This window comes from Panthera uncia, chromosome E1, assembly GCF_023721935.1.
Source record: "Panthera uncia isolate 11264 chromosome E1, Puncia_PCG_1.0, whole genome shotgun sequence".
Lineage (NCBI taxonomy): Eukaryota > Metazoa > Chordata > Mammalia > Carnivora > Felidae > Panthera > Panthera uncia.
Genome location: NC_064814.1, coordinates 15,609,242 through 15,637,179, shown reverse-complemented (window position 1 = coordinate 15,637,179; position 27,938 = coordinate 15,609,242). Strand labels below are relative to the sequence as shown.

At 38.9% G+C, this 27,938-nt stretch overlaps 2 protein-coding genes across 5 annotated transcripts in view; one reads left to right on the top strand and one right to left on the bottom strand.

The window, feature by feature from the left end:
• EFCAB3 (EF-hand calcium binding domain 3) overlaps positions 1-2,153 on the bottom strand; it is a 64,932-nt gene extending 62,779 nt beyond the window's left edge. For 2 of the 4 annotated variants that reach the window (XM_049637599.1, XM_049637600.1), the window contains exons 1-2: positions 2,135-2,153; positions 140-193 (exon numbers count right to left, since the gene is read on the bottom strand). In XM_049637599.1, the coding sequence (XP_049493556.1) occupies positions 140-185 (46 nt within the window). In that variant the 5' untranslated portion in view covers positions 186-193; positions 2,135-2,153. Of the gene's footprint in view, positions 1-139; positions 415-2,134 lie in introns of those variants that run through there. The other 2 variants (XM_049637601.1, XM_049637602.1) reach the window with 2 other exon arrangements.
• The window catches only part of CDC27 (cell division cycle 27), an 803,505-nt gene that overhangs the window by 210,480 nt on the left and 565,087 nt on the right, over positions 1-27,938 (top strand). The window lies entirely within an intron of this gene.

The following is a 27,938-nucleotide window of genomic DNA, read 5'->3' as shown; positions in this document are numbered from 1 at the left end:
GTAGGATGGGGGCGGGTCAACTTCGCATGTCAGTAATAGCCTGAAGAGAAAACTACTGTTTTAAAAGCATCTTTTTTTTTCCTGTAAATCATTAAGGTCTTAGTTAATAACGAATTCCCTTTTTACCACTACTTCTTACCTATAAAAGCTTTTGCGTCGTCCATCACCACATTCAAATCAACCATTTTATTCTCTGTAAGAAGAGGCAATTCAGGCAGAGACCAAATCTTAGACTTAGAAAAACGATATGAAAAATTTAAGTCGTAATATAAAAGGTTCAAATTCACCTGTTTCTCATAATTTTCCTCAGTAACTTTTTAAAGTCAAAATAAGCAAGAACAAAGAGAAAGGTCAAAATGTTAAAGTGAACATCCTCTGATTAATACTACTTGGTAAAAATTATCCAATGACCCTTAACCCAGAGATTAAGCAGGTTTAATAATACAGTTGATTCTTGAACAACATGGGGGGTAGGGGTGCTGAGCCCCTTACAAAGTTGAAAATCCATGTGTAACTTCTCACTCCTCAAAAATTACTAACAGCCTATCGTTGACCACAAGCCTTATCGATAACATAAAATATCAATTAACGCATATTTTGTATGTTCTGTGTATTTACTGTATCCTTACAATAAAGAAAGCTAGAGAAAAGAAAATGTTACTAAAGAAATCATAAGGAAAAGACATTTACAGTGCTGTACTGCAGTGACAGAATTTAAAAAAAATGTGCACATAAGTGGATCCACACAAACCCCTGTTGTTCAAGGATCAACTGTAACCCCTTCTAACAGGACTCTCCCTTCCTTCAGACCCAATAAGGAAGCATATTTCAATAGACAAGATGGAATTTGAGGCCTAGATGTCATTTATTTACATGAGCAGCTGACTGTTAAACCCTGACAGAATGCTATCTTCCCACTCTCGAAATTTTGCTTACAGTCCCCACCTCCACCCCTCAGGACAGTGAGCTGTTTGAGAGCAGAGATCATGCCTTAATTTTCTTTGTCCTACCAGGTATAAATTGTTCACTCTCTAGTTCAGTGTTTTGCATCTAGTTTTGTGCTAGCTAAGAATGAATTCCAGTGGTATAGTAGTCATAATGTTGGATTAGAAAAAATTATTCTTTCCTTTTTTTTTTTCTTTTTGAATGGCCTCAAAATACTCATTGGTAACAATCCCTTTTCTGGTAGGAAACATTTTAAGGGCCCCTAGCTAATATATGGGGACAATGTCACAATTAAATGATTTATAGTGATATTTTTCATGATAAGAAGAGGCTCCAGACAAAATAATGGATAATTACTCAGGGAGAGGGATTCATTCATTCATTCATTCATTCATTCATAGAGCATGCAGGGGAAGGGGAGCGAGAGGGGGAAAGAGAGAGAATCCCAAGCAGACTCTGCACTGTGAGATCATGACCTGAGCTAAAATCAAGAGTCGGACGCTTAACCGACTAAGCCACTCAGGTGCCCCGGAAATTTTAAACTACAAGGTGGGCTCAAACTGTTTTCTTCATTAAGGCCAACTACAGGTAGGGGCAGCAAAGATGTTTGCTGGTGACAGTGGCCTTAGCCACACCTGCCAATCATTAGTGGAGAATAGGAACCCTGAAGTAGGGAAGAAGAATAATTTGTTTATTTTGGTGTGGCATGTGCTGGTTGTGCTGAAAGATGTGCTGTCTGGCTCTCTTACAAGTTGTTTTTCATCAGGCTTTTAATGGGAAGCCACTGGCTCTATGTTGGAATCCAAGAGCCCTCTAATTCAGGACCTTTTAGCCTGGCGCTTACCCCTTAGCCAACTCTTTCTAATGAATTCTACTATTTTTGCCTTCATGGCATTTTTACCCAGCTAAATTGGTCTTATTCAGTCGTTAATGAAACTGTCTTATTTAAAAAAGACATACATGGAAAGGAAGGAAGATGTATGAAAGAAATAAGGAAAAATGGTAACGTCTGTTAGCTCTAGCCAGCGGATACACAGGCATTTGTTACCGTGTTTTCTGCTTTGATAGATGTTTGAAATCTTTCATAATTTTTTCAAAGAGATTAAAAAACAGGTTTGCCTTCAGAAGCCCTCATATAGAAGCTCTAAGATTTGCTCCGAAGTACAGTGGTATTATCTGAAATACTTACTATCAGTCGGCAGGTGTTTCAGTAAGTCCTGATGGTCCTCTTTCTCAAGCTGAATTCCCATGTTCTTTATAAGGGGGTCCAGGTTACTGATACTGACTTTCTTTCCTTGGGAAAGAAGAGGATGTAAATAATAGAAGTAAGTCCAAGAAGTGGAAGATGCTAGCTTTGAATGTGTATCCACCCTCGGTGGAGAGTGAAACACTGGCCATTTAAATGAACCCAGATAGTCAGTGTTGGAGGTGAGAAGAGAAAATGCTCCCTCAGCACTGTGTTGTAACTTTTCATTGAAATAATCATGGAGGTGCCTGTGTGGCTCAGTCGGTTGAGCGTCCGACTTGGGCTCAAGTCACGATCTCACGGTTTGTGAGTTCAAGCCCCATGTTGGGCTCTGTGCTGATAGCTCAGAGCCTGGAGCCTGCTTCGGATTCTGTGTCTCCCTCTCTCTCTGCCCCCCACTCAGGCTCTGTCTCTCTTTGTCCCTCAAAAGTGAATAAACATTAAAAAAAATTTTTTTTAATTTTTTTTAATGTTTATTTATTTCTGAGGCAGAGAGAGACAGAGCCTGAGTGGGGGAGGGTCAGAGAGAGAGGGAGACACAGAATCAGAAGCAGAATCCAGGCTCTGAGCTGGCAGCACAGAGCCTGACGTGGGGCTCGAACTCATGGACTGCGAGATCGTGACCTGAGCCAAAGTCAGACGCTCAACTGACTGAGCCACCCAGGCACCCCTAAAAAATTTTTAAAAAGAAATAATCATGGATGAAGAATTAGATAAGCCTGATGAATTGTGATAATCAGCGTAAATGAAATCAGAATGTCAAACTTGCTGCATATTATTAAGAATAACTTGAGGTAGTTATACCTAAAGAAGAGTGGTAGGTTATGAGCATAAGTTCAGTGTCATTAAACCAGTGGAATAATGGAATAGCATGGTTCTAATCAGAAATTTAAAAAGGCAGGGGTGCCTGGTGGCTCAGTTGGTTAAGCATCCGACTCTTGATCTCGGCTCAGGTCATGATCTCATGGTCTGTGGAACTGAGCCCCGTGGCAAGCTCTTTGTTGATAGTGTGGAGCCTGCTTGGGATTCTCTCTCTCCTTTTCTCTCTGCCCCTCTCCAGCTCCCACTCTCCCTCTTTCTCAAAATAAATAAATAAACTTTAAAAAAAGAAAAGAAAGCAAATGCAAAGCCTAATAGATTTTAGCTGCCGTTCTCATGATTCTTACCTTTGAGAAGTTTCACACTATTCAGTAATCTTTTCTTGTACACCTTTCCATCTCCTGTGAGTCAGGGTAAAGTTTAAGTCAAAAGAAAAAGGATAAGGAATTCTATAATTTTATAAGACATTTGATATGATTCATCTAGCAATTTATTTATCTCGCCCTCAAAGAAGAATAAAAGGAATGCCCTCAATGTGGTCAGTCTATTCCATCACTGGAACCTATGGCAGTAGCTGATACAGGCTAAAAATACACCCATATAGTTGCCTCTTCTTCTTCTTTTTTTTTCTTGAACTGCACTTTGATGCTCTGCCTTTCTCCCTTTTCCTTGCTCGTGCCCTAGGCCCATAAGGTATTCCTCTAAGTCTATGTTTAGCCTGAATGATAGGCCTATAAAGGGATTTTATTAAAAATAATTATCAATCCAAACGGTGGTATAAAACAATATTTAAATAAATGTTCTCTAAACAGTTTCCATAAATGGAGAGGAAATTCAACAGGGTTGGAGAACACGGGACATCTGCCAGCCCCACCCATCTCCACAGGTGCTGTCTGTCCCAAAGGGCCCCTTCCTGTGGCAGGAGTGTCTCCAGTGTTGACAGACTCCACAATGCCTGGCATGTATATGCAGTTATCTCCATGACAGCCCATCTTCTCTCTGCGTCTTTGTCCTGCTGTCTCAGAGCCAATGTCCCAATTCTCATAATTGGCTCCTTGAGAGCAATCTAGGGGAATGCTAGACACGGGAAGTGGCCACAGCCTTAGGTGTATGTGGGGAGAATACAGATGGGCATCGGGCACTTGCTGCCCATGGTGCTGCTTCTGCCATCAAGGGGTACCAGCCCCCTCGGTGATGTGTAGGCTTGCTCTTGCTTAGGGGACAAGTGGTGATGGGAGTGTGTATGTGGGAAGAAGGTCTACGTGGATGTCCATGAGACTGGGCAGGAGACACAGGCGGGGCACAGGCTGGCCTCTAGGGTCTCTAGTGGTGAGCATATGCAGGTGCCCAAGAGGTGGTTTTTGAGGGACTAATTGGACGACTGACCAATCGGATTTGAATACTGACAGTCCCAGCACATGGTTCTGGAGGCACCCTGCTCTCAGGTGTTTATCTTTTAGTTGCTGGATTATGGGGTGTTGGGGAGGCACATTCAGGGGAGCTACAGAGAAGTCAGCTGTGTGGCACTTAAAATATTTAGTCGGGGGGTGGGGCGCCCGTGTGGCTCAGTCAGTTGAGCGTCCAACTTTTGATTTTGGCTCACGGTTCCTGGGATTGAGCCCTGCATCAGGCTCTGTGCTGACACCATGGAACCTGCCTGGGATTCTCTCTCTCTCTCTCTCTCTCTGCCCCTTCTCACTCTCTCTCTCTCTCAAAATAAATAAATAAAATATAAAAGGTTAAAAAACTATTTAGCAGGGGCCCATTGACTTGTAAATTTTTCACTTAAAAATTAATCATTTCCAAACTAAAACACAGATGAGAATGGGGTTTCTGTCTGGACTGCATGTTCCTTAGGGGGTTTCTTAGGGCATCAGACAGTTCTCCCCCAGAAGCCCACAGTGCCACATTTCCCTGAGCACCACGGTGGCATGTTATATACTCACCAGAGACTGGCAGAGTTTTTGACAGCATCAACTGCTCTGTTTCAGTGATCTCAATTCCCATGTTTCCCAGTACATTTTTTAAGTCATTGGCTTCCACCTTTTCTCCTTTGAATAGATGGGAATCGTTTCAGGTGAAAACATTAAGAAATCGAATTATTCTGAATTATGGCGAACATAATCTAGTGCAGCATTATTTCCAACTGCAGGATGAAGTTGAAACACACAAGCTGACTCCAGTCACTAGAGTTATGGTAAAATTCAACACCTGAAAAGTTTCTTTACTCAAAACGAGAAGACAACTCTTCTCTTCTGTGTGGGGGTGAATATAGCATTGAGTAACATGGGGGCAGTGTGATGGTATATAGAATGTGCATAGTCCTACTGGTAATAGCTCTGATAGTGCTTCATGACTTGGACTATGGGGCTGACTGTTCTTAGTGACCATATTTCCTGATGCAAAAACTTCACCTTGAGATTTACTGGGTTCACCTGGATTTTGATTCTTTAAACACCGGAGACATAAACACTGGTCAAAATATCGAACAAGTTAATACTTCTTTTTGAGAGTGGCCACACTTTTCCTAAATCTCTAATAATCTAAGTTATTGGCAATAAGATGAAAATCATCAATAAATAAGTAAAAGAACAAAGCCAACTTACTAATGATGGATGGAGGGGGCAAAGTACTGCTTTAAAAAGGTACTTCTCTACAAGGCATCAAGATCTCAACTTTGTGATGTCTTCTACAAGTTCTCACTCACCTGTAAAGGCACTGGCTGCTTCCATCAACACAGCCAACTCCACCTTTTCATCTTCTGTAGGAAAATTCAGAATGTAGAATCAGATGAAGATAATGAGACTTGAAAAATTATATACAGTTCTTTTTTTTTTAAGATTAAAAAATTTTTTTAAGTAAACTCTACACCCAGTGGGGGGCTTGAACTCACAACCCCAGGCTCAAGAGTTGCAGGCTCTACCAACTGAGCCAGCCAGGGGCCCCTATATAAAATTCTTAAATGAAGATTTGGTGTATGGAATCCCAATAATTTTTCATGTTTTATTCTAAAAATTTTATATTTTCTTTTTAAAAAATATTTTATTTAAAAATTTTCTTTTTTAAATGTTTATTTATTTTGTGTGTGTGTGTGTGTGTGTGTGTGTGTGTGAGAGAGAGAGAGAGAGAGAGAGAGAGAGAGAGAGAGAGGCAGAGAGAGAGAGGGAGACAGAGAATCCCAATCAGGCTCTTCACTGTCAGTCTGATATGGGGCTCAAACTCACGAACTGTGAGCTGAGATCAAGAGCTGGATGCTTAACCTACTGAGCCACCCAGATGCCCCTAAAGATTTTATTTTTTCAGTAGTGCTGCTATGAACATTGAAGTGCATGTGCCCCTTCGAACCAGCATTTTTGTATCCTTTGGATAAATACCTAGTAGTGAAATTGCTGGGTCATAGGGTAGTTCTATTTTTAATTTTTTAAGAAACCTCCGTGCTGTTTTCCAGAGTGGCTACATCAGTTTGCATTCCCACCAACAGTGCAGTAGGGTTCCCCTTTCCCCGCATCCTCACCAAAGATGTGGTATGTATATACAAATGGTATCCTACTCAGTGATGAAAAAGAATGAAACCTTGCCATTTGCAACAACATGGATGGAACTAGAGGGTATTATGCTAAGCTGAATAAGTCAGTCAGAGAAAGACATATCATATGATTTCACTCATGTGGAATTTGATAAACACAACAGATGAACATAGAAGAAGGGAAGGAAATGTAAGATAAAAACAGAGAGGGAGGCAAACCATAAGAGACTCTTAAATACAGAGAACAAACAGGGTTGCTGGAGGGGAGGTGGGTGGGGAGATGGGTTAAATGGGTGATGGGCATTAGGGAGGGCACTTTTTGGGGTTAGCACTGGGCATCATGTAAGAGATGAATCACCGGGTTCTACTTCTGAACCCAAGACTACATTGTATGTTAACTAACTTGAACTTAAATTAAAAAAAAAATATTTCATTTTTAAGTAATCTCTATATCCAATGTGGGGCTTTGAACTTACAACCCTGAGATCAAGAGTCATATGCTCTACTGACTGAGCCAGCCAGGCAGGAACATATAATAAAGGAAAGAAGTTTGAGCTTTAAGTATATAACCATTCAATTAATAAAACTTCTTATTTACTTCATAAGCTGTTAAAAATCTTTGGAGTCTTATGGTGAATGGGATGTTTTGTTTGTTTGAAGTCAGCTCCACCCCAGGCAGTTTTCCTTCTTTCAGACCTAGTTCTCTTGCACTAAGTAGAAGCCTGAGACAGGTTAGAGCAACAGTTCTCAAAGTGTGGTCCAAGGACCTTTGGAGTCACCCAATACCCTTTGCATTTTACACTTGTGACATTTGCACTGATGGTGCAAAAGTAGTAGTGGGTAAAATTGCTGACATCTTTGCATGAATTGAGGCAACAAACAGCACTAGCCATCATTGTGTTCATCACTGTACATGCTTGTAGTAAATGGATGTCAGTTTCACTTAAGTGTTCTTGATGGTTCAGCAAAAGGTGTTAGTTTTATTAAATCTGAACCCTTGAGAACACATCTTTTTAATATTCTGTATAGTGAAATGAGAAGTTTGTAGAAAGCATGTCAGTTGCATACTAAAATAGAATGATTTCTTACAGAAAAGGTAAGAACTGGTGTGATTGAGTCTCAAGAAAACCAGCTGCCTTTTTTTTTTAATGTTTATTTATTTTTGAGACAGAGTGCAAAAGCAGGGGAGAGTTAGAGAGAAAGGGAGACACAGAGCCTCCAGTCTCTGAGCAGTCAGCACAGAGCCTGATGTGGGGCTCGAACTCACAGACTGTGATATCATGACCTGAGACCAACCGACTGAGCCACTCAAGCACCCCCAAACTAGCTGCTTTTTCATGGATCACCATTTTTGCTTGAGAAAATGGACAAAATTTACTTTGGTACTTGGGAAGCATCTACTTGTAAAGGAACAGAGTAAACCTGTTAATTTAAGAAAACAATTGACAGTAGATGTTTTAATGGTAGAGTTCAAATTTTCAAACACAAGTTTGAATTTAGGAAACCTTGTATTTACACGATGACTTGATAGATTCCCAATACTGAGCACTCTTCTGATTAGATTGGTGACAATATTAACAAATATCATTTTTTTTATATTGAATAATGAAATGTGCCAGTATTTGGAAGATCTGTATAACTCAGTGAACCACTATTTTCCAAATGACCAAAACATGATGTTACAAATATCCATGTATGGGTAACAGATTAAAGTGTAAGACAGACCAACAGATTTTTAATGTAACCAAGTCTAAAAAGTTCATTTATATGATTTCTGATCCTATATTGCCACTAAACTTTAAGAAGCTACCACTTGTTGAGTTTTGGGATAATATCAAAGAAGAATATCCACAATTATCTGAAGAGGCTATTGAAATACTCCTTCCTTTGCCAACTACATACACCTATGTGAGGCCAGATTGTCTTTATATACTCCAACTGAAACAACATATCCCAAAAGATTTAATGCAGAAGCAGATAGGAGAAAGCAGACAGATGTAAAACTGACATATAAATATGTAAAACAGTACCCCTCTTCTCACTAAATTTTTTGTTTTATTTTGGGAAAATACATTTTTCTTTTTTTTATTAAAAAAATTTTTTTTATGTTTTATTTACTTTTGAGAGAGAGAGAGGCAGAGTATGAGCGGGGGAGGGGCAGAGAGAGAGGGAGACACAGAATCCGAAGTAGGCTCCAGGTTCTGAGCTGTCAGCACAGAGCCCAACGTGGGGCTTGAACCCACCAACTGTGAGATCATGACCTGAGCTGAAGTCGGATGCTTAACCGACTGAGCCACCCAGGTGCCCCAGAAAAATACATTTTTCAAAAAATGTTTTTTATTTAACATGTAATAGATTTATTATTTTTAAAGTGAATTAATGCATATTATTAAAATGTGCTCTAATTTCTAATACAATTAACATTAATAGGTAGATATAATCAAAATCAGAAAAGCTCTTTATGTTTTAAAAAGTTTTTATTTTACTTCCAGTTAGTTAACACACAGTGCTATGTTAATTTCAAGTACAATATAGTAGTTCAACGCTTCCATATATTACCCTGTGCTTATCACAAGTGCCCTCCTTAATCCTCATCACTTATTTAGCCCATCTCCTTGTCCACCTCCCCTCTGGTTAACCATCAGTTTGTCCTCTGTAACTTAGAGTCTGTTTCTTGCTTCGTCTCCTTCTCTCTTATTTTTTTCCCCTTTGCTTGTTTGTTTTGTTTCTTAAATTCCGCATATGAGTAAAATCATATGATATTTGTCTTTCTGTAACTGACTTATTTCACTTAGCATTATACGCTCTAGTTCCATCCATGTCATTGCAAGTGGCAAGATTTCATTCCTTTTCTAATGGCTGAATAATATTCCACTGTATGTTTATATATACCACATCTTTTTTATCTGTTCATCTATCAGCGGACATTTAAGCTGCTTCCATATCTTGGCTATTGTAAATCATACTGCAATAAACATTGGGGAGCATGTATCCATTTGAATTAGTGTTCTTGTATTCTTTGGGTAAATAGCCAGTAGCACAATTAAAGGAATGTATTTAAAACTCAGGACCTTACGGAGGGGCCAAGATGGCAGAACCGCATGGAAGTTCTCGGCTTCTCTTGTCCCTGAAATACACCTAGATCAGCACCAAACCATTTTGCACACCTAGAAAATTGCTCTGAGATCAACACAACAATCTGTACAACTTGAGCCACAGAACTCAGCAGGTAGGAGGCACAGAGAGGTGAACTGGGGGAGAGAGAAGCCACGGAGGGTAGGGAGCTGTTTTTGCAGAGGGAGGACGGAGAAAAGGGGAGAGTGCAGGAAAAGCACTCCCCACAAAAGTAGCTAGAGAGAAACTGTGGAAACACCCACAAGTGACTGAGCAAGAAAGGGAGAAAGGAGAAAGGAGAGGGTTTCAATACCATTAGGACTCCATAAACAGGGGAGAGCAGAGTCAGAAATTCCGCAGCTCAATAACTGGCGGTGCTCTGGTGGGAAGGGTGAATCCCCAAGAGCAGGCAGCGAGGTCCAAGGGGTCTGAGAGCCACAAGGGGAGAAGCGGTTCCCCTGCTAGAAGGACATTTGGTAGAGGCCATGCAGCCTCCTCACAGGGAAAGGTCCCAGTGGACCCTGGAGAACAGCCACATTTGCTGCTATTGGAACAAAGATGCTAGGGTATGATCACACAACCTTTTTCTGGAACAAGCAGGCACCTGGCCATAATCTGTGAACCTCTGCAATAGTGCAACCCCACAAACGTTCTGGGGGCAAGTCAGGACCCCGCTATTGCCTGGCAAGACCCTCCCCCAGAGGGTCGGAGCAGGTCCAAGCTGCAGGTCTCTAGAAGTGAGGGGTTTGGAAACAGCCCCATATGAGATTTAATTCAGGAGGGAGGTGCCACCTGGCAGGCTGACACTTGGACACAGATAGTGTAGAAGTGGGGAGCGGATGGAAGCTGGAGATAAAGGAGGGGTGCTTGATCGCTGCTTGGTGACAGAGCAGAGTTCTGGTAAGAGAGACTGGGAAGCTGAGTGACCCCATTTTCACCTTTCCAACGCACGCGCGCACCCCAAACCAATCCACCCCAGTAAGCTAAGCAGCACCGCCTAGTGGAGAATGGAGCCATTGCACCAAGCCCCATCCACTGCGCCAACTAAGCTGAGGCCCTAGAAGACCACCACAAGTCTCTCTGCCTGCTTGGTGTATGGACCATAAAGTGCTTCACAGTTAGACTTCAAGGGGAGACTGGATGTAATTTCAGTCAGATTTCATTCTCCTCACTGGTCCATCTATTGATTCTTTTTTTCTCTCCTTTTCCTTTTTTTTTCTTTTCTTATTCTTGGATACAGAAAGAGAAAACATTTATTTTTATTTTCTGTTTTTAATTAAAACACTTTTACTTTAAAAAATATTTTTTGTAAATTTTTAAAATCCTATTTTACTTCATTTCATTTTATTCTATTTTATCGTATATATTTAAAAATTATATTTTCTTTTTTTTTCTTTTCTTTCCCTTTTTTCTTTAGTCTATCAAGCTTCTTTCAACAACCAGATCAAAATACACCTAGGATCTAACTTCCTTTGTTTGATTTTATGTGTCATTTTTAATTTTTTAATTAAAACATTATTTATTTCTAATTTAGTTTTATTTTTTTAAATTTACATCCAAGTTAGTTATCATATAGTGCAACAGTGATTTCAGGAATAGATTTCTTAATGCCCCTTACCCATTTAGCCCATCTCCCCTCCCACAACCCTTCCAGTAATCCTCTGTTTGTTCTCCATTTTTAAAGAGTTTCTTACGTTTGTCCCCCGCCCTGTTTTTATATTATTTTTGCTTCCCTTTCCTTGTGTTCATCTGTTTTGTGTCTTAAGTTCCTCATATGAGTGAAGTCATATGATTTTTGTCTTTCTCTGACTAATTTCGCTTAGCATAATACCCTCTAGTTCCTTCCATGCTGCAAATGGCAACATTTCATTATTTTTGATTGCCGAGTAAAACTCCATTATGTACATATACCACATCTTTACCCATTCATCCATCGATGGACATTTGGGCTCTTTCCATGCTTTGGCTATTGTTGACAGTGCTGTTATAAATGTTGGTGTGCATGTGCCCCTTCGAAACAGCATACCTGTATCCCTGGATAAATACCTAGTAGTTCAATTGCTGGGTCATAGGGTAGTTCTATTTTTAATTTTTTAGGAACCTCCATGCTGTTTTCCACAGTGGCTGCACCAGTTTGCTTTCCCACCAGCAGCGCAAAAGAGATCCTCTTTCTCCACATCCTTGCCAACATCTGTTGTTGCCTGAGTTGTTAATGTTAGCCATTCTGACAGGTGTGAGGTGGTATCTCATTATGGTTTTGATTTGTATTTCCCAGATGATGAGTGATATTGAGTATTTTTTCATGTGTCGTTGGCCATTTGTCTTCTTTGGAAAAGTGTCTATTCATGTCTTTTGCCCATTTCTTTACTGGATTATTTGTTTTTTGGGTGTTGAGTTTGATAAGTTCTTTATAGATTGTGGATACTAACCCTTTATCTGATATGTCATTTGCAAATATCTTCTTCCATTCTGTCGGTTGCCTTTTAGTTTTGCCGATTGTTTCCTTCATTGTGCAGAAGTTTTTATTTTGATGAGGTCACAATAGTTCATTTTTGCTTTTGTTTCCCTTGCCTCTGGAGACATGTTGAGTAAGAAGTTGCTACGGCCAAGATCAAAGAGGTTTTTGCCTGCTTTCCCCTCGAGGATTTTGATGGCTTTCTGTCTTACATTTAGGTCTTTCATCCATTTTGAGTTTATTTTTGTGTATGGTGCAAGAAAGTGGTCCAGGTTCATTTTTCTGCATGTTGCTGTCCAGTTTTCCCAGCACCACTTGCTGAAGAGACTGTCTTTATTCATTGGGTATTCTTTCCTGCTTTGTCAAAGATTAGCTGGCCATATGTTTGTGGGTCCATTTCTGGGTTCTCTATTCTGTTTCATTGATCAGAGTGTCTGTTTTTGTGCCAGTATGAAAACATTTTTTTAAATGTTTATTTATTTTTGAGAGAGAGAGACAGAGTGTGAGCAGGGGAGGGGCAGAGAGAGAGGGAGACACAGAACCTGAAGCAGGCTCTGGGCTCTGAGCTGTCAGCACAATGTAGGGCTTGAACCCATGAACCATGAGATCATGACCTGAGCTGAAGTTGGACACTCAAATGACTGAGCCACTCAGGTGCCCAATTCAGTTATGTTCTAAACATTTTTGTCTTCATTCTGCTCCTTTTTCTGTTTCTCCTCCCACTCTTGCCTTTGTGTGTGTGTGTGTGTGTGGCAATCATATAAGCTATGAACCTCTGCTTCACACTTCTAGTACCTCTCTCCCCTTCACCTACCACATCGCCTGCCCCTTTATCAGTCCTGCCCCTTTATCACCATGTAGTTCCTTAATACTCTTATCATCTGGACCATCATTGCATCTCTGCCCCTGATTTTTCTCTCCCCAGCATGTGTTTCCTCACTGCTTTCAGAGTAGACTAGTCATTGTCTACTGGAAAAAGGTTTCTGTCCTTCCTCCCTCCCTTTCTTCATCCCTTCCTCCCTCTCTCCCTTTATTTATTTATTTTTAAGTAGGCCCCACACCCCACATGGGGCTTGAACTCATGACTCTGAGATCAAGAGTTTCATGCACTACCAACTAAGCCAGCCAGGTGCCCCAGGATAAATATATCTTAAATACTCACCAATAACTGGTAGGTGGGTTTGCAGGTCCTGGATTTCTTTTTCTTCATGTCTGAACCCAATACTTTGTAGAACATTTTTTATGTTACCAACATTGACTCTTCCTCCTTAATAAAAACAAGAAAAAGTAGATAAGGATGTCACACAATTAAAAATGCAGGCCATCAACCCTATCTAGAAATGAAAGCACAAAGAAGCTCTTTATAGCAAATTGTGTGGGAGTCAGGGACAAAACATGACCCCATAACTAAACTTCTGAGAGAAGTTTATACAAGGGAGAAGAAATGTAAAGGAGGAGGAGTTTGGCAAATGGTAAATTAGGCAAGGACAGCAATCAAATCATGTTATTCTAGACAAAGGATATGAAACTTGCTACAGTAATAAATTACCTTCTTCTTTCTTTCTTTTTTTTTTTTATAAATTTTTTTAATGTTTATTTTTGAGACAGAGAGAGACAGAGCATGAACGGGGGAGGGCCAGAGAGAGAGGGAGACACAGAATCCGAAGCAGGCTCCAGGCTCTGAGCTGTCGGCACAGAGCCCGACGCGGGGCTCGAACTCACAGACCGCGAGATCATGACCTGAGCAGAAGTCGGACGCTTAACCGACTGAGCCACCCAGGCGCCCCAAATTACCTTCTTAATATAATTATACATAAGGAAAAACTAGTTAAGGAGGCAGAATAACTGGAAACAATAGTTTTTTTAATCAAATCACCATAAAATATGAGGATTTACAGATAGTGTATACGTTTCAGATAAGTCAAATAATAAATGAAGAAAGTGAAATCTTAGGAAAACAAGAATAAAGTGTATATAATTTTTTATATGCTGTGTAGATAGTAAATACTTTTGAAATACAAAAAAAAGAAATCACAGGAGGAATGACTGATATAATCAAATTCATAAAATGAAAAACATCTGTGTGTAAAAATACAACATAATGGACAGAGAGTAGATTGTTGGTTGCTTAAGTTTGGGAAGGTTGTGGAGAACGAGGAGTGACGACTAATGGGTATAGTATTTTTGGGGGGTGATCAAAATGTTCTAAATTGATTTTGATGATGTTTGAGCAGCTCTGTTAATATACTAAAAACCATTGAATTATACACTTTAAATGGGTGAATTGCATGGTATACAAATTATATTTCAATAAACTATTATAAAACATATGACATAACAAAGCAAAAAAGTATTTTCTGTAGCTATGACAACTGTGCTAATATCTTTAATTTATAAAGAGGCCATTCAAATTAGGAGGAAAAAGCTTGAATTCTGATAGGATAATGGGCAAAAGACAGGAACAAGTAATTAAAAGACCAAAAGACATAATGACATAAAAATAATTTCAACTTCGTTGATAATAAAAAAAATCAAAGCAATGATTAGATTCCATTTCTCATTTATCAAATTGGCAAGGATCAAAAAATGTGACAATAAACTGTTGTGGCAAGGGCATAATGGTAACCAGTAGTCTTATCCACTCATATATATCACAGCCTTAACCATGTTAAGATTTATTGGATTTACTAGAAAAATCTATCCAAAGAAACTGACTTAAAGTTGGACAAAGATCACAGATGTATAAGAGCAAACCACTGGAGACTATGTAAATAAATGTTCAACAAGAAAAAAATGACTAAGTAAATCATAAATACAACTTGATGTATAGTCATTAAAAATGATGTTCATAAAAAAATTTTAGGGGCGCCTGGGTGGCTCAGTAGGTTGGGCGTCCGACTTCCGCTCAGATCATGATCTCACAGTTTGTGAGTTTGAGCCCCGGGTCAGGCTCTGTGCTGACAGCTCAGAGCCTGGAGCCTGCTTCAGATTCTGTGTCTCCCTCTCACTCTGCCCCTCCCAAGTCTCTTTCTGTCTCTCTCTAAAGAATAAATAAACATTAAAGAAAATTTTTTTTAATGACATGGAATTCTTACACTATAATTTTAGGATTAAGTGTAGGATACATAAAATATACAGTAAGAGTTTAATTATCTGTACACCTGTATACACAGAAAAAAAGAATAGTGATAACTATAATAAAAAAGGTGAATATCACCTGGGGTTATGGGTAATTGCATTTTTTTCCATATGTTACTTTATATATTCCAGCTCAAATACCCGACACAGAGGAGACACTTGGATATTTGTTGAATAAATGCATAATTTCCTGACTATTTATATTATCAGCAAAAACAGTTACAACAGTCTGATATTTTATTGTCCTTATCCTTTTCCTTACTCACCTTTGAAGGACTTCACACCCTCTAGTAATTCTTTCTCAAACACCTTTTTATCAGCTGTAAGATAAAACATAATTGAGTTTTTGACGGTTCACGGAAATTAAAGTGTTTGCTTTCAGGAAGGGGAAATTTAGAAATTTATCACAATTCATTCTCAATGAAATGCAAAACTCTGTATTGATACTCTATCTCTGGGCAGAATACAAGGCTATTGTTAGTGGTACTCCAGTTTGCTAAAATGCACACAGCTTTTTCTTTCTCGTTATCTCCTCACAATTTGGTTTCATTTTTTCTTTCTTCATCTTTCCTGCCCTTCTGCCCTTTCATCTTCTTCCAGCTTAGACCTTAGATTTTTTTCCCAAAGGGACAAAAGAACTTGTTTGTCCTGTAATGGGACCTCTGACTGTAGAGGTCCCAGTTTACTAGACCAAAATCTAAATGAAAGAACAATATTTTTTAAAGTGCTAGGATTGAGTCTTTTAAAAAAACATAGTTTTAATTGACATAAAATGTTTCAAACAGTAGAATTTCTAACACAAAACTTTAAAACAAAGCTTCTGTGCAGTTTTGAGGACTTGAGGAGACCTGGTCACTGCAGACATGGTCCCTGTTTGTCCAGAATTTAGGATAGTGCCATGAACACAACAGATCTTCAATAAATGTTTGTTGAATGAATAAATTTTTAGATATCAGTAAAGTAGAACTTCAATGCTTACCAGAAACTGGCAGGGTTTTCAGAAACTTTTTATTTTCCTTATTTGTGATCTCTATTCCCATGTTTTTCAGAACATTTTTCAGGTCATCAGTAGGAATCTTCTCTCCTTTAGAAAGACATACATATACATAAGGAAACATCCTTCCCAGGTTCAGTGGGTAAGAACTAGGCATAATCAAGCTTGGTTTAGCTATTCAGAATCAAGGAGGTAAGAAAATCTTCTCTTAACCCAAGAGAGTATCTTCAATGATAAGATAATATCATATATAATAGGTGAAACAGGGATTGTACAACTTCTCAGTAATTTAGATGTGTTTGATGACTAATAATTCAACCACTAATATAACATCTGTATTCTTTTCTTTCTTTTTTTCCCTCTTCTTCTACACTTTTCTCTGGGCCTCCCTGCCCCCTTCCGTTTCCTCTTCTTTTACCTGAATTATTGGACTAGTTTTAAAAATGACAATAAAAGCTGGTTCTCTATTAAAATTTTCAGTAAATCTGAGTAAATTTATATTTACATTGTTACACTGTAAGCTGGGCCTATGAGAATAGAGAGATAGATTTGAAATCACATATTTAAAAATCTACTGAAGACAAGAGAAAACAAAAAAGCCATAAGAACAAGAAATTGGGGGAAAAATAGGCTAATTTGAAAAGGAACTAAACCAATATCTAGAAATAAAAATGTAGTTATTGAAATTAAAACCCCAATGGATAAATAGTATGAGACACAGTTGTAGAAACAGTGAGCTAGAAGAGAGGTTTAAGAAAAGACAAAAACATAAAATAAGGAAAATATGAAAAGAAAGAAATGAAGAGCAAATGAGAAGGTTCAACATACATGTAATTGGAGTTTCTAAAAATGAGAAAAGAGCAAAAAAAAGAAGCAATATTTGAAACATAAGGGCTGAGAGTTTCCAAAACTTGATGAGAGGCATGAATGTTCAGTTTTAGGAATCATAAGTTCCAAGCAGGAAAAATGAAAAGAAGTCCACACTTGGCCACATGATAATGAGAATTTCAAAGATAGAGATAAGAGTGATAAGATGAAGAAGATATAAAGAAATGGAAAGACATTCCCTGCTCATGGATTGGAAGAATAAATATTGTCAAAATGTCAATACTACCCAAAGCTATCTACACATTCAATGCAATCCCAATCAAAATTGCACCAGCATTCTTCTCGAAACTAGAACAAGCAATCCTAAAATTCATATGGAACCACAAAAGGCCCCGAATAGCCAAAGTAATTTTGAAGAAGAAGACCAAAGCAGGAGGCATCACAATCCCAGACTTTAGCCTCTACTACAAAGCTGTAATCATCAAGACAGCATGGTATTGGCACAAAAACAGACACATAGACCAATGGAATAGAATAGAAACCCCAGAACTAGACCCACAAACGTATGGCCAACTCATCTTTGACAAAGCAGGAAAGAACATCCAATGGAAAAAAGACAGTCTCTTTAACAAATGGTGCTGGGAGAACTGGACAGCAACATGCAGAAGGTTGAAACTAGACTACTTTCTCACACCATTCACAAAAATAAATTCAAAATGGATAAAAGACCTGAATGTGAGACAGGAAACCATCAAAACCCTAGAGGAGAAAGCAGGAAAAGACCTCTCTGACCTCAGCCGTAGCAATCTCTTACTTGACACATCCCCAAAGGCAAGGGAATTAAAAGCAAGAATGAACTACTGGGACCTTATGAAGATAAAAAGCTTCTGCACAGCAAAGGAAACAACCAACAAAACTAAAAGGCAACCAACGGAATGGGAAAAGATATTTGCAAATGACATATCGGACAAAGGGCTAGTATCCAAAATCTATAAAGAGCTCACCAAACTCCACACCCGAAAAACAAATAACCCAGTGAAGAAATGGGCAAAAAACATGAATAGACACTTCTCTAAAGAAGACATCCGGATGGCCAACAGGCACATGAAAAGATGTTCAACGTCGCTCCTTATCAGGGAAATACAAATCAAAACCACACTGAGATATCACCTCACGCCAGTCAGAGTGGCCAAAATGAACAAATCAGGAGACTATAGATGCTGGAGAGGATGTGGAGAAACAGGAACCCTCTTGCACTGTTGGTGGGAATGCAAATTGGTGCAGCTGCTCTGGAAAGCAGTGTGGAGGTTCCTCAGAAAATTAAAAATAGACCTACCCTATGACCCAGCAGTAGCACTGCTAGGAATTTACCCAAGGGATACAGGAGTACTGATGCATAGGGGCACTTGTACCCCAATGTTTATAGCGGCACTTTCAACAATAGCCAAATTATGGAAAGAGCCTAAATGTCCATCAACTGGTGAATGGATAAAGAAATTGTGGTTTATATATACAATGGAGTACTACGTGGCAATGAGAAAGAATGAAATATGGCCTTTTGTAGCAACGTGGATGGAACTGGAGAGTGTGATGTTAAGTGAAATAAGCCATACAGAGAAAGACAGATACCATATGTTTTCACTCTTATGTGGATCCTGAGAGACTTAACAGAAACCCATGGGGGAGGGGAAGGAAAAAAAAAAAAAAGAGGTTAGAGTGGGAGAGAGCCAAAGCATACGAGACTGTTAAAAACTGAGAACAAACTGAGGGTTGATGGGGGGTGGGAGGGAGGGGAGGGTGGGTGATGGGTATTGAGGAGGGCACCTTTTGGGATGAGCACTGGGTGTTGTATGGAAACCAATTTGACAATAAACTTCATATATTGAAAAAAAAAAGAGTGATAAGAGAAAAAGAGATTAACTATAAATAAACAATGAAAACTTATAGTTGATTTTTAACAGCAAAAAAAGAGGTCACAGAACAGTGGATAAATGAATCTATCATCTTTCTGTCTAATATTCATATGTATTTTCTTCTTTCTCCTTTTTTTCCCTTTTAAATTTAAATATGACTTTTTGTTATAGGTTAACTTTACAAGATAGTCTTTAGGTTACAGAATATTCAGATGGGACTGTAACGAAATTTGAGAATTAACATAGCCCAGAGATAGTATGACTGTCTCCCAGAGATAGACTCCTGGAACTTTGCTTCTCCTAATTCTGGTAAGAGAATGAGAACACCTTCATTTGTAGGAAGGACAGTTGCATCTTATTTGTTGGAAACAAAGAGTTGTTTTGTTGTCATATGGAAGTTAAGTTCAAACATATGTAGAAGAGTCCATAGCTGAGTAGCCAGAGGGGTAGACTATTTCAGCTCTTTAGTTATTATCTCTCAGTCCCAACTCTACCCTTCTAATCTCTGCTTTGTGATGCTGAGGCTGGGACTTGGTAGACCATGTTTCTGTTTTGCTAGCTGGTTCCATATTAAACTCTGCCAATGAGTGGATGGGGGGAGTGGTAGAGAAACAGAGAGACTGAAAGACTGTCCAATGAAGTTCCTTCCTGTGGTAATAAATGAATACAGTTTTCAATTTTTCAACCTTGTGGAACCAGTTTCATTACACTCGTCAGAGATACGCACGTCAGGCTTCAGCGTTCTAAGGTAGAATGATAATCTGTAACTCTAGACATAGTTAAAGCATGAGTCAAGGCTGAGTGTAAAACAAAGACATTTTCAGAGAGTAACCCTTGTTGAAATTACTAAGAAGTATGTACTTCAGGAAGAATGAAACTGAACCCAAAAAAGAGCAGAAGTAAAAAGCAATGGTGAACAAAGAAAGTAAGTGTATTTAAGTTTTGCAAAAGATCAGATTTAAATTGCTCTGCCCTTGCTTGCAATATACTCACTTGGCAAAAGCTCATTCCTGTTTAAATACAAGTTTGTGCTTACTCTGTGCCTGCAGGCAGGTAGCTGAACTAGAGCTGGAGTCAACTGTGCTGACTGTTCTCACTTTACATGGATGATCGTGAACCTCAGGTGAGTCCTTAATTCGGTTGGGCGACCACACTACACTTTGCTAGTGTATTAACTTTCCTCCTTTTCTAGATGACTACTTCATATCTCTTCTTTTCAAACTCCCACTTCCTCTTCTTCCATTTGATCATATCTTCTTTTATGTCTTTAATTAAAAAAAAAACAACAACAAGGCCTTCTCTTGATGTCACTTTTCACCAATTTACTTGCCTCGTTGTTCCACCTCTTTGCTTCCCCTGGCAGCAATATTTCTCAGATATTCACAATGCTTCTAAATGCTATCTTCCCATTTTCTCTTAAACTCACTTCAGTCGGCCTTCTTTCCACCCTCACTACCTGATAATTTTCTTCTTTGTATCATTAATGGTAGTTGATGATTTGAGATCACCATTGCGGCTATACGCAATGGTCAGTTCTCAGGTCTTATCTTACTTGAACTACTGACCTATTTCACTGTTGATCTGCCCTCCTGGCTGATACTTCTACAAGCTGCTGTAGATGCACTGGTCACGTCTCTTCAACCCTTACCATTTTAATGTATGCTAGCCCAAGTTTCGGTTGTTGGCATCTCTTTATCTGAGGGATTTCTTTGGTTGCAGAGTTCACTCTGCCTAGGCTTAACTGGCTGGAAATACAAGTGGAATAATATTGCCTCCCTCTCCTTGAGCAGTTACCAACCAATGACTGATAGGAGTTGATATAAAAACCTAGCTCTCCCACTCCCCCTGAGGCTGTGTTCTATACCATTTCCCAGATATTCCCCAATGGGATTAAGTTCCAGTTATCTTCTTGGTAACTTGCCTGATAAACACATACTTTATTTGCTGCCTTCATTCACTTCTCTACTCCCCTATCTGTGTTTCTTGGACTCACCTCCCAAGTAAACCATCTGCCTGTATGATATTTGTCTCAGGGTTTGTGTCTGGGGGCACCCAACCTAATCTACTTATTTGGCTTTTAGGACACCATATTCTCTTGGTTTTCTACCTACTTCACTGGTCACTTCTTCTTGGTCTTTTTTTGCTTTAACACTACTTAAAAAAATTAATGTATTTATATTTTGAGAGAGAGAGAGAGAGAGGAAGAGAGAGAGAGAGAGAGAGAGAGAGAGAGAGAGAGAGAGAATGTGAGCAGGGGAGGGGCAGAGAGAGAGGGAGAGAGAGAATCCAAAGCAGGCTTCGTACTGCCAGCATGGAGCCTGATGTGGGGCTTGAACTCACAAACCATGAGATCATGACCTGAGCTGAAACCAAGAGTTGAACACTTAACCAACTGAGCCACCCAGATGCCCCTATTTTAACACTCCTTAATGCTGAAGTCTGCCAAGATCACACCTTAGTTCTCTTTCATTCTCTATCTATACTCACTCACTCATTGGGTGAATTCATTCAATCTAATGGCTTTAAATATCATCTATATGCCTATGGCTTTCAATTTTATATTTTTAGCCAAGATATCTTTCTTGAATTTGTGACTTACTGGTAGCTTTGTACCTGTTATCTCTATTTGGGAGTCTATTAGATATCTTAAAATATCCCAAACTGAACTCCTAAGTTTCTTCCATCTAAACCTGTATTTCAGGCAACTTTCTCCAGACTCTGATGATGTAAAGTCTATCCTTTCAGTTGTTCAAGACAAAAATCTTAGAATCATTCCTGACTTCTTCCTTTATCTAGTTGCTGTCAGGAAACCCTGTTGACTTCTTTTATTATTTTTTTTAATTGAAATAAAATTGACATATAACATTACTTTAGTTTCAGGTATACAACATAATGGTTTGATGTTGGTATAAGTTATGAGATGATCACCATAATCAGTCTGGTTAAAATCCATCAACACAGTAGCTCCTTTTAAAATATATCCAGGGGGCGCCTGGGTGGCGCAGTCGGTTAAGCGTCCGACTTCAGCCAGGTCACGATCTCGCGGTCTGGTCCGTGAGTTCGAGCCCCACGTCAGGCTCTGGGCTGATGGCTCGGATCCTGGAGCCTGTTTCCGATTCTGTGTCTCCCTCTCTCTCTGCCCCTCCCCTGTTCATGCTCTGTCTCTCTCTGTCCCAAAAGTAAATAAAAAACGTTGAAAAAAAATTTTTAAAAATAAAATAAAATATATCCAGAATCCAGCTACTTTTTAATCATCTTCATTGCTTTCTACCCTGGTATGAATCACCATCATTTCTAACATCAATTACTTCAAAAGCCCTTTTAGGGTTTTAATTCCCTATTCTCTACCTCCCCGAGTCTGTTCTCCCCATAGAATCCAGGAAGATCTGATGAAAACATAGGTCAGATCATATCATGCCTCTACTCTAAAACAAACAAACAAACACACAAACAAACAAACAAAACAAAAAAATAAAGCCCAAGTCCTGGAAGGGCTTTCATGGTCCCGACTAATCTCGCACCCATCACCTCTTTCTCCTCATCTCCTATTACTATTTTCCTTCCTTGTTCAGCTTCAGATACATTGGACTTCTTGCTTTCTTTGAATAGTCCAGGTATGCTCCTGCCTTTAGGTCTTAGTCCCTATTCCCTTTGCCTATAATTCTTTTCCTACAAGTCCCCACATGGACAAAACCCTTACCTCCTTCAAATATTTGCTCAAATGTCACCTTCTTGGAGGCCTGATTTTCTGTTTAAAGCCATAAGTGCCCCTTTCCCCAAATACACCTTCCCCTTCCAATGTCCTTTAGTATACTTTTCATTTTTTCTATAGCATGTATCACTTTCTAACATACTACATAATGACTTATTTATTATGTTTATTGTTTATTGCTTGTTTCCCCTGCTAGTGTGTAAGCTCAAGAGGAGCAATAATCTTTGTTCTGTTTGCTCTTATATCCTAAGTGTCTAGAACAATGCCCACATTTAAATGCTGAGTAAATAGTTGTTAAATGAATAAGTGGAGGGAGGAAACACTATTGTGTTAAAAATATAGTTCCGTATAGGGAAACAAAAGCAAACCTGAACTACTGGGACTTCATCAAGATAAAAAGCTTCTGTACAGCAAAGGAAACAAAAAAACTAAACGGCAGCCTATAGAATGGGAGAAGATATTTGCAAATGACATATCTTATAAAGAGTTGGTATCCAAAATCTATAAAGAACTTATCAAACTCAACACCCAAAAAACAAACAATCCAGTTAAGAAATGGGCAGAAGACATGAATAGACACTTTTGCAAAGAAGACATCCAGATGGCTAACAGACACATGAAAAGATGCTCAACATCACTCATCATCAGGGAAATACAAATCAAAACCATGATGAGATACCACCTCACACATGTCTGAATGGCTAAGATTAGCAACCCAAGAAACAACTGGTGCTGGTGGGGATGCGGAGACAGGAGAACCCTCTTGCACTGTTGGTGGGAATGCAAACTGGTGCAGCCACTCTGGAGAACAGTATGGAGGCACCTCAAAAACTAAAAATAGAACCACCATACAACCCAGCATTTTAACTATTAGATATTTACCCAAAGGATACAAAAATACAGATTTGAAGGGGTACCTGCACCCCGATGTGTATAACAGCATTAACAACAATAGCCAAACTATGGAGACAGCTCAAATGTCCATAAACTGATGAATGGATAAATGGATAAAGATGTGGTGTGTGTGTGTGTGTCTGTGAGTTCGTGTGTGTGTGTGTGTGTGTGTGTGTGTGTGTGTGTGTGTAATGTAATATTACTCAGCCATCAAAAAGAATGAAATCTTGCCATTTGCAACAATACGGATAGGGCTAGAATGTATAATGGGAAGCGAAATAAGTCAATCTTCAAGATTTGTCAAGAGACAGACAAATAGTAGATATTTCACTCATATGTGGCATTTAAAAGACAAAACAGATGAGCACATGGAAGGGAGTGGGAGAAGAGAAGAGAGGGAAACAAATCACAAGAGATTCTTAAGGAAAGGGAACAAACTGAGGGTTGGTGTAGGGAGGTGGGTGGGAGAGGGCTAGATGGGCGATAGGTATTAAGGAGGGCACTTGTTGTGATGAGCATTGGGTGTTGTGTGTAAGTGATGAATCACTGAATTCTACTCCTGAAACCAATATTGCACTGTATGTTACCTAAATTTTAAGTAAGAAAAATAGTTCCATATAAAACTTTAAGATCACATAATATAATCCTCATTGTAACATCTCACTCACCTGTAATATTTTTAACTTCATCCATCAGTACATTTACATCAATCTTCCCATTACCTTTAAGATAAAAAAGCATGAAAAAGATTTTTAGAAAAATGATATAAAAATTTTAAATTGTGAAATAGAAACCCCAAATTCAGCCACTTTGAGACACTTTCCCTAGAAGTTTATTATTTTTTTATGTCATTAACTTAAATTAATATAGCTCCTGCATTTTACATTATCAAATTACATACAGCACAATGCATGAGCAAAGTTTAACGCACTCTCCTTTCCTTCAAGACAATCTATTATTTACTAGGTTACTCTTTTGCAAGCATGGGTCTGAAATTTTTTGACTTTAAAAATTTTGTTTAAAAATGATGTTTCGGGGCGCCTGGGTGGCTCAGTCGGTTAAGCGTCCGACTTCGGCTCAGGTCACGATCTCGTGGTCCGCGGGTTCGAGCCCCGCTTCGGGCTCTGGGCTGATGGCTCAGAGCCTGGAGCCTGCTTCCGATTCTGTGTTTCCCTCTCTCTCTGCCCCTCCCCCGTTCATGCTGTGTCTCTCTCTGTCTGAAAAATAAATAAACGTTAAAAAAAAAATTTAAAAATGATGTTTCCATTTTGTCAGTGCTGACTTTCCCTTTGGGCTTCTGATCACCTTAGCATCAAGTGATCCCTGTAAAGGATAGAGTGCAGTATGCATGTCTAGCTGCTCTCAGGTTGCCAGCATGATAATCATCATGTTGATATGTTCAGTTACATTCCCAGGTATGATGACAAAACTCTTGTACAGCACCCATTCTCAACTGAAAGACTTATTCATAGACTACGTGCTTAGTTTCTTTAGGCTATTTCTCAATTCTGAAGCTACTGGAGGTCAATGGATACATTTTTAGTAGTTTGTAATATTGCAAGTTTGAGAAGCACTGGGTTGGGATGTTAAGATAGTAGTTAAAAGATGCAATTACTCTCATTGGCAAGATTCAGTTTGGAACCTGAGAGCTGCCTGTGGACATACTCATTTTCCACTTATGACTTGGTCAAGGGTGCCAATCCGTCACTCCTCAAACATGTTCACACTCTTGTTTTAAGTGTAGTAATAATTCTAAGATTGTCAATTCCTCCAAGAGTGAGATACCAAGAATCACTTTGTATTCCTACTATTACCTTAGCATTAGTTTAAGAGTTTGCAAAAGATTGATACTAAATTGATACTAAAGATTGATACTAAACACCATTTAAATGCTTCCTAAATAATTAAGTTCCAGTAGACCGCAAACATATTGTAGAGAATGAAGTAGCTTTAAAACCAGTTTATATTTCAAGTTCTTAGATATGGAATTTTTCCTGGCTTGTTTTTTTTTATGTCTTTTCAGTTATGATGATCTTTTATTGGTATCCTTTTATAGTTTTAGAGCATCTATGATGATGATGATGATGAATACTATTATATTATGACTTTTACACAGGATAAGGAAAAACTTTTATTGGAGAAAAATCTGTTCCTATAAAGGACAGATCCTATAAGGTCTTTTGCTTTGTGTGTCTCTTAATCAGCTTCACTGAGGCCTATCGGGCCCCTGAAACAGTCTTCCCTCCTATTTCAGATGGTTCCACAGATGTACAAGGTAGTCCACAAGAATTAGATTAGAATTAACCTCATTTTAAATCACTGTGCTGGTATCTTTTCTCATGTTTCAGGACAGTAGAAAAACAAGGCAAAGACAAATATCTGTATTTATTGAACTGGCAGGTTAAGAGAGCTATGAAAGGGATTAAAAACCAAAGAAAAAGCCATTTTTGGGAAAACCGCTTACCTCTTACTAAGGCAAAGTTTCCGAGGCTCTAGAACAGTGTCTGACATATTATAGGCATTCGGTTAAAGTTTATGGAATAAAAGAGTGAAAGGTACTACTGGTTTAGAAAAGCCCACGTTCATTGACTTGGATCTTGTATCTTCACTCCCTCCTCAAAGGGGCAGGTATCAAAATTTCCTCATGAATGTTTCTCAGTTCTACCAGCATGAGAACAGTCTGATATATGCCAAGTTTAATTAATTCTGTTGACCACTACTATGTATCCTCTTAAATTTCTTAGTTCTAGTAGTTCATGGCAGTATAGCAGAGTGGTTAATAGTTTCTGGAGCCAGACTGCCAGCCCACCATTTACTAGCTCTATGACTTTACACAAGCTACTTGAGTTCTCTGTGCCTTAGTTTCCCTATATGTAAAATGGGAGTAAAATTAGAACCTGCATTATAAAGTTGTTTGCAAGATAAAATAAGACCATATATATAAAGTGCTGATGATAGTGCCTTACACATTTCAGGACCATGTTGCTCATTGCTGTTTAATGCTGGTTAGTGGTAGGGACTCAGAGATTAAAATCTTGAGTATTCTCCATTGAACCCTGGCGTTCCCTGTGAAGAGTGACACTTGCCATGTATACTGGGCACCATTCTTGGTGATACTTCCCAAGTGAGAGCCATTGAGCTTAGTTTAGTAGCTATGTGAAAGGCCTCACTCTTTCTTTTAATTCTCAGATACATCATATCTTCAGGTAGGTAGTCCAGGCCTGATACTACCCTCAAGTCCAAAGTTTGGCTAAAGAGTATATTGACACCTAAAATTCTCACCATCAGTTGGTAGGAGGTCCTTCAGTTCCTGGATTTTTTTCTTCTTGAGATCAATTCCCATGTTTTTCAGGAAAGTGTCCACCTTATTTAGAGACACCTTCACCCCTTAGGAAAGAAAGGGATGGGATATGAAAAATATTTGTAATGATGTAAAGGGTGGGTTATTATAGATCATGCCTAGGCATCAATACTACATAGAAAATGAAGAGCAAAGAACAATTAAACTATCCAACTAAATGTGGTTTGTTGTTATCTAAGTGAGGAATTCCTAAACCCTGATCTATGGAATTCTGTTATTACTTTTAGGAAAACATTAAAGAGAAGAAAGTGAACAATTAAGGGTATTTGGTAAGTCATAGCACAGACTAAAATCAACCTTTATACATGTGTTTGAACAGAAGAATGTGAAACTTGCTAAATTAATGGACAACTACAAATCCATCCATCCATCCACCCACCCACCCACCCATCTGTCCATTCAGCTAGCCATCCATTGAGCCAGACAGGCAGCCAATCCATGGATTTACTCTCTCATAATTCTCTGAGACACTTTTTAAGAATATATGCTTCTAGAATCTATCCCTGGAAATTCAAGATCAATATAACTAGAAAGGGGCCTAGTGACTTGAATGCTACATATTCCACCCTCCCCCTGGTAATTTTAATATACAACTTTATTTGGGAACTGCTGCCTTTGGGTTACTGTAATGTACCTAAAGCATATGAAGAATAAACACTGACTTAACAAACCATTGGGACAGCTGGGATAATAATCTGAAAATTGAAAAATAGGAAGAGTTTTTGAAAATAAGAGCAAAGCCAAAAATGCACCCCTGGGACCTCATCAAAATAAAAGGCTTCTGCACAGTGAAGGAAACGATCAGCAAAACCAAAAGGCAACCGACAGAATGGGAGAAGATATTTGCAAACGACATATCAGATAGAGGGTTAGTATCCAAAATCTATAAAGAATTTATCAAACTCAACACCCAAAAACCAAATAAACCAGTGAATAAGTGGGCAAAAGACACGAATAGACATTTCTCCAAAGAAGACATCCAAATGGCCAACC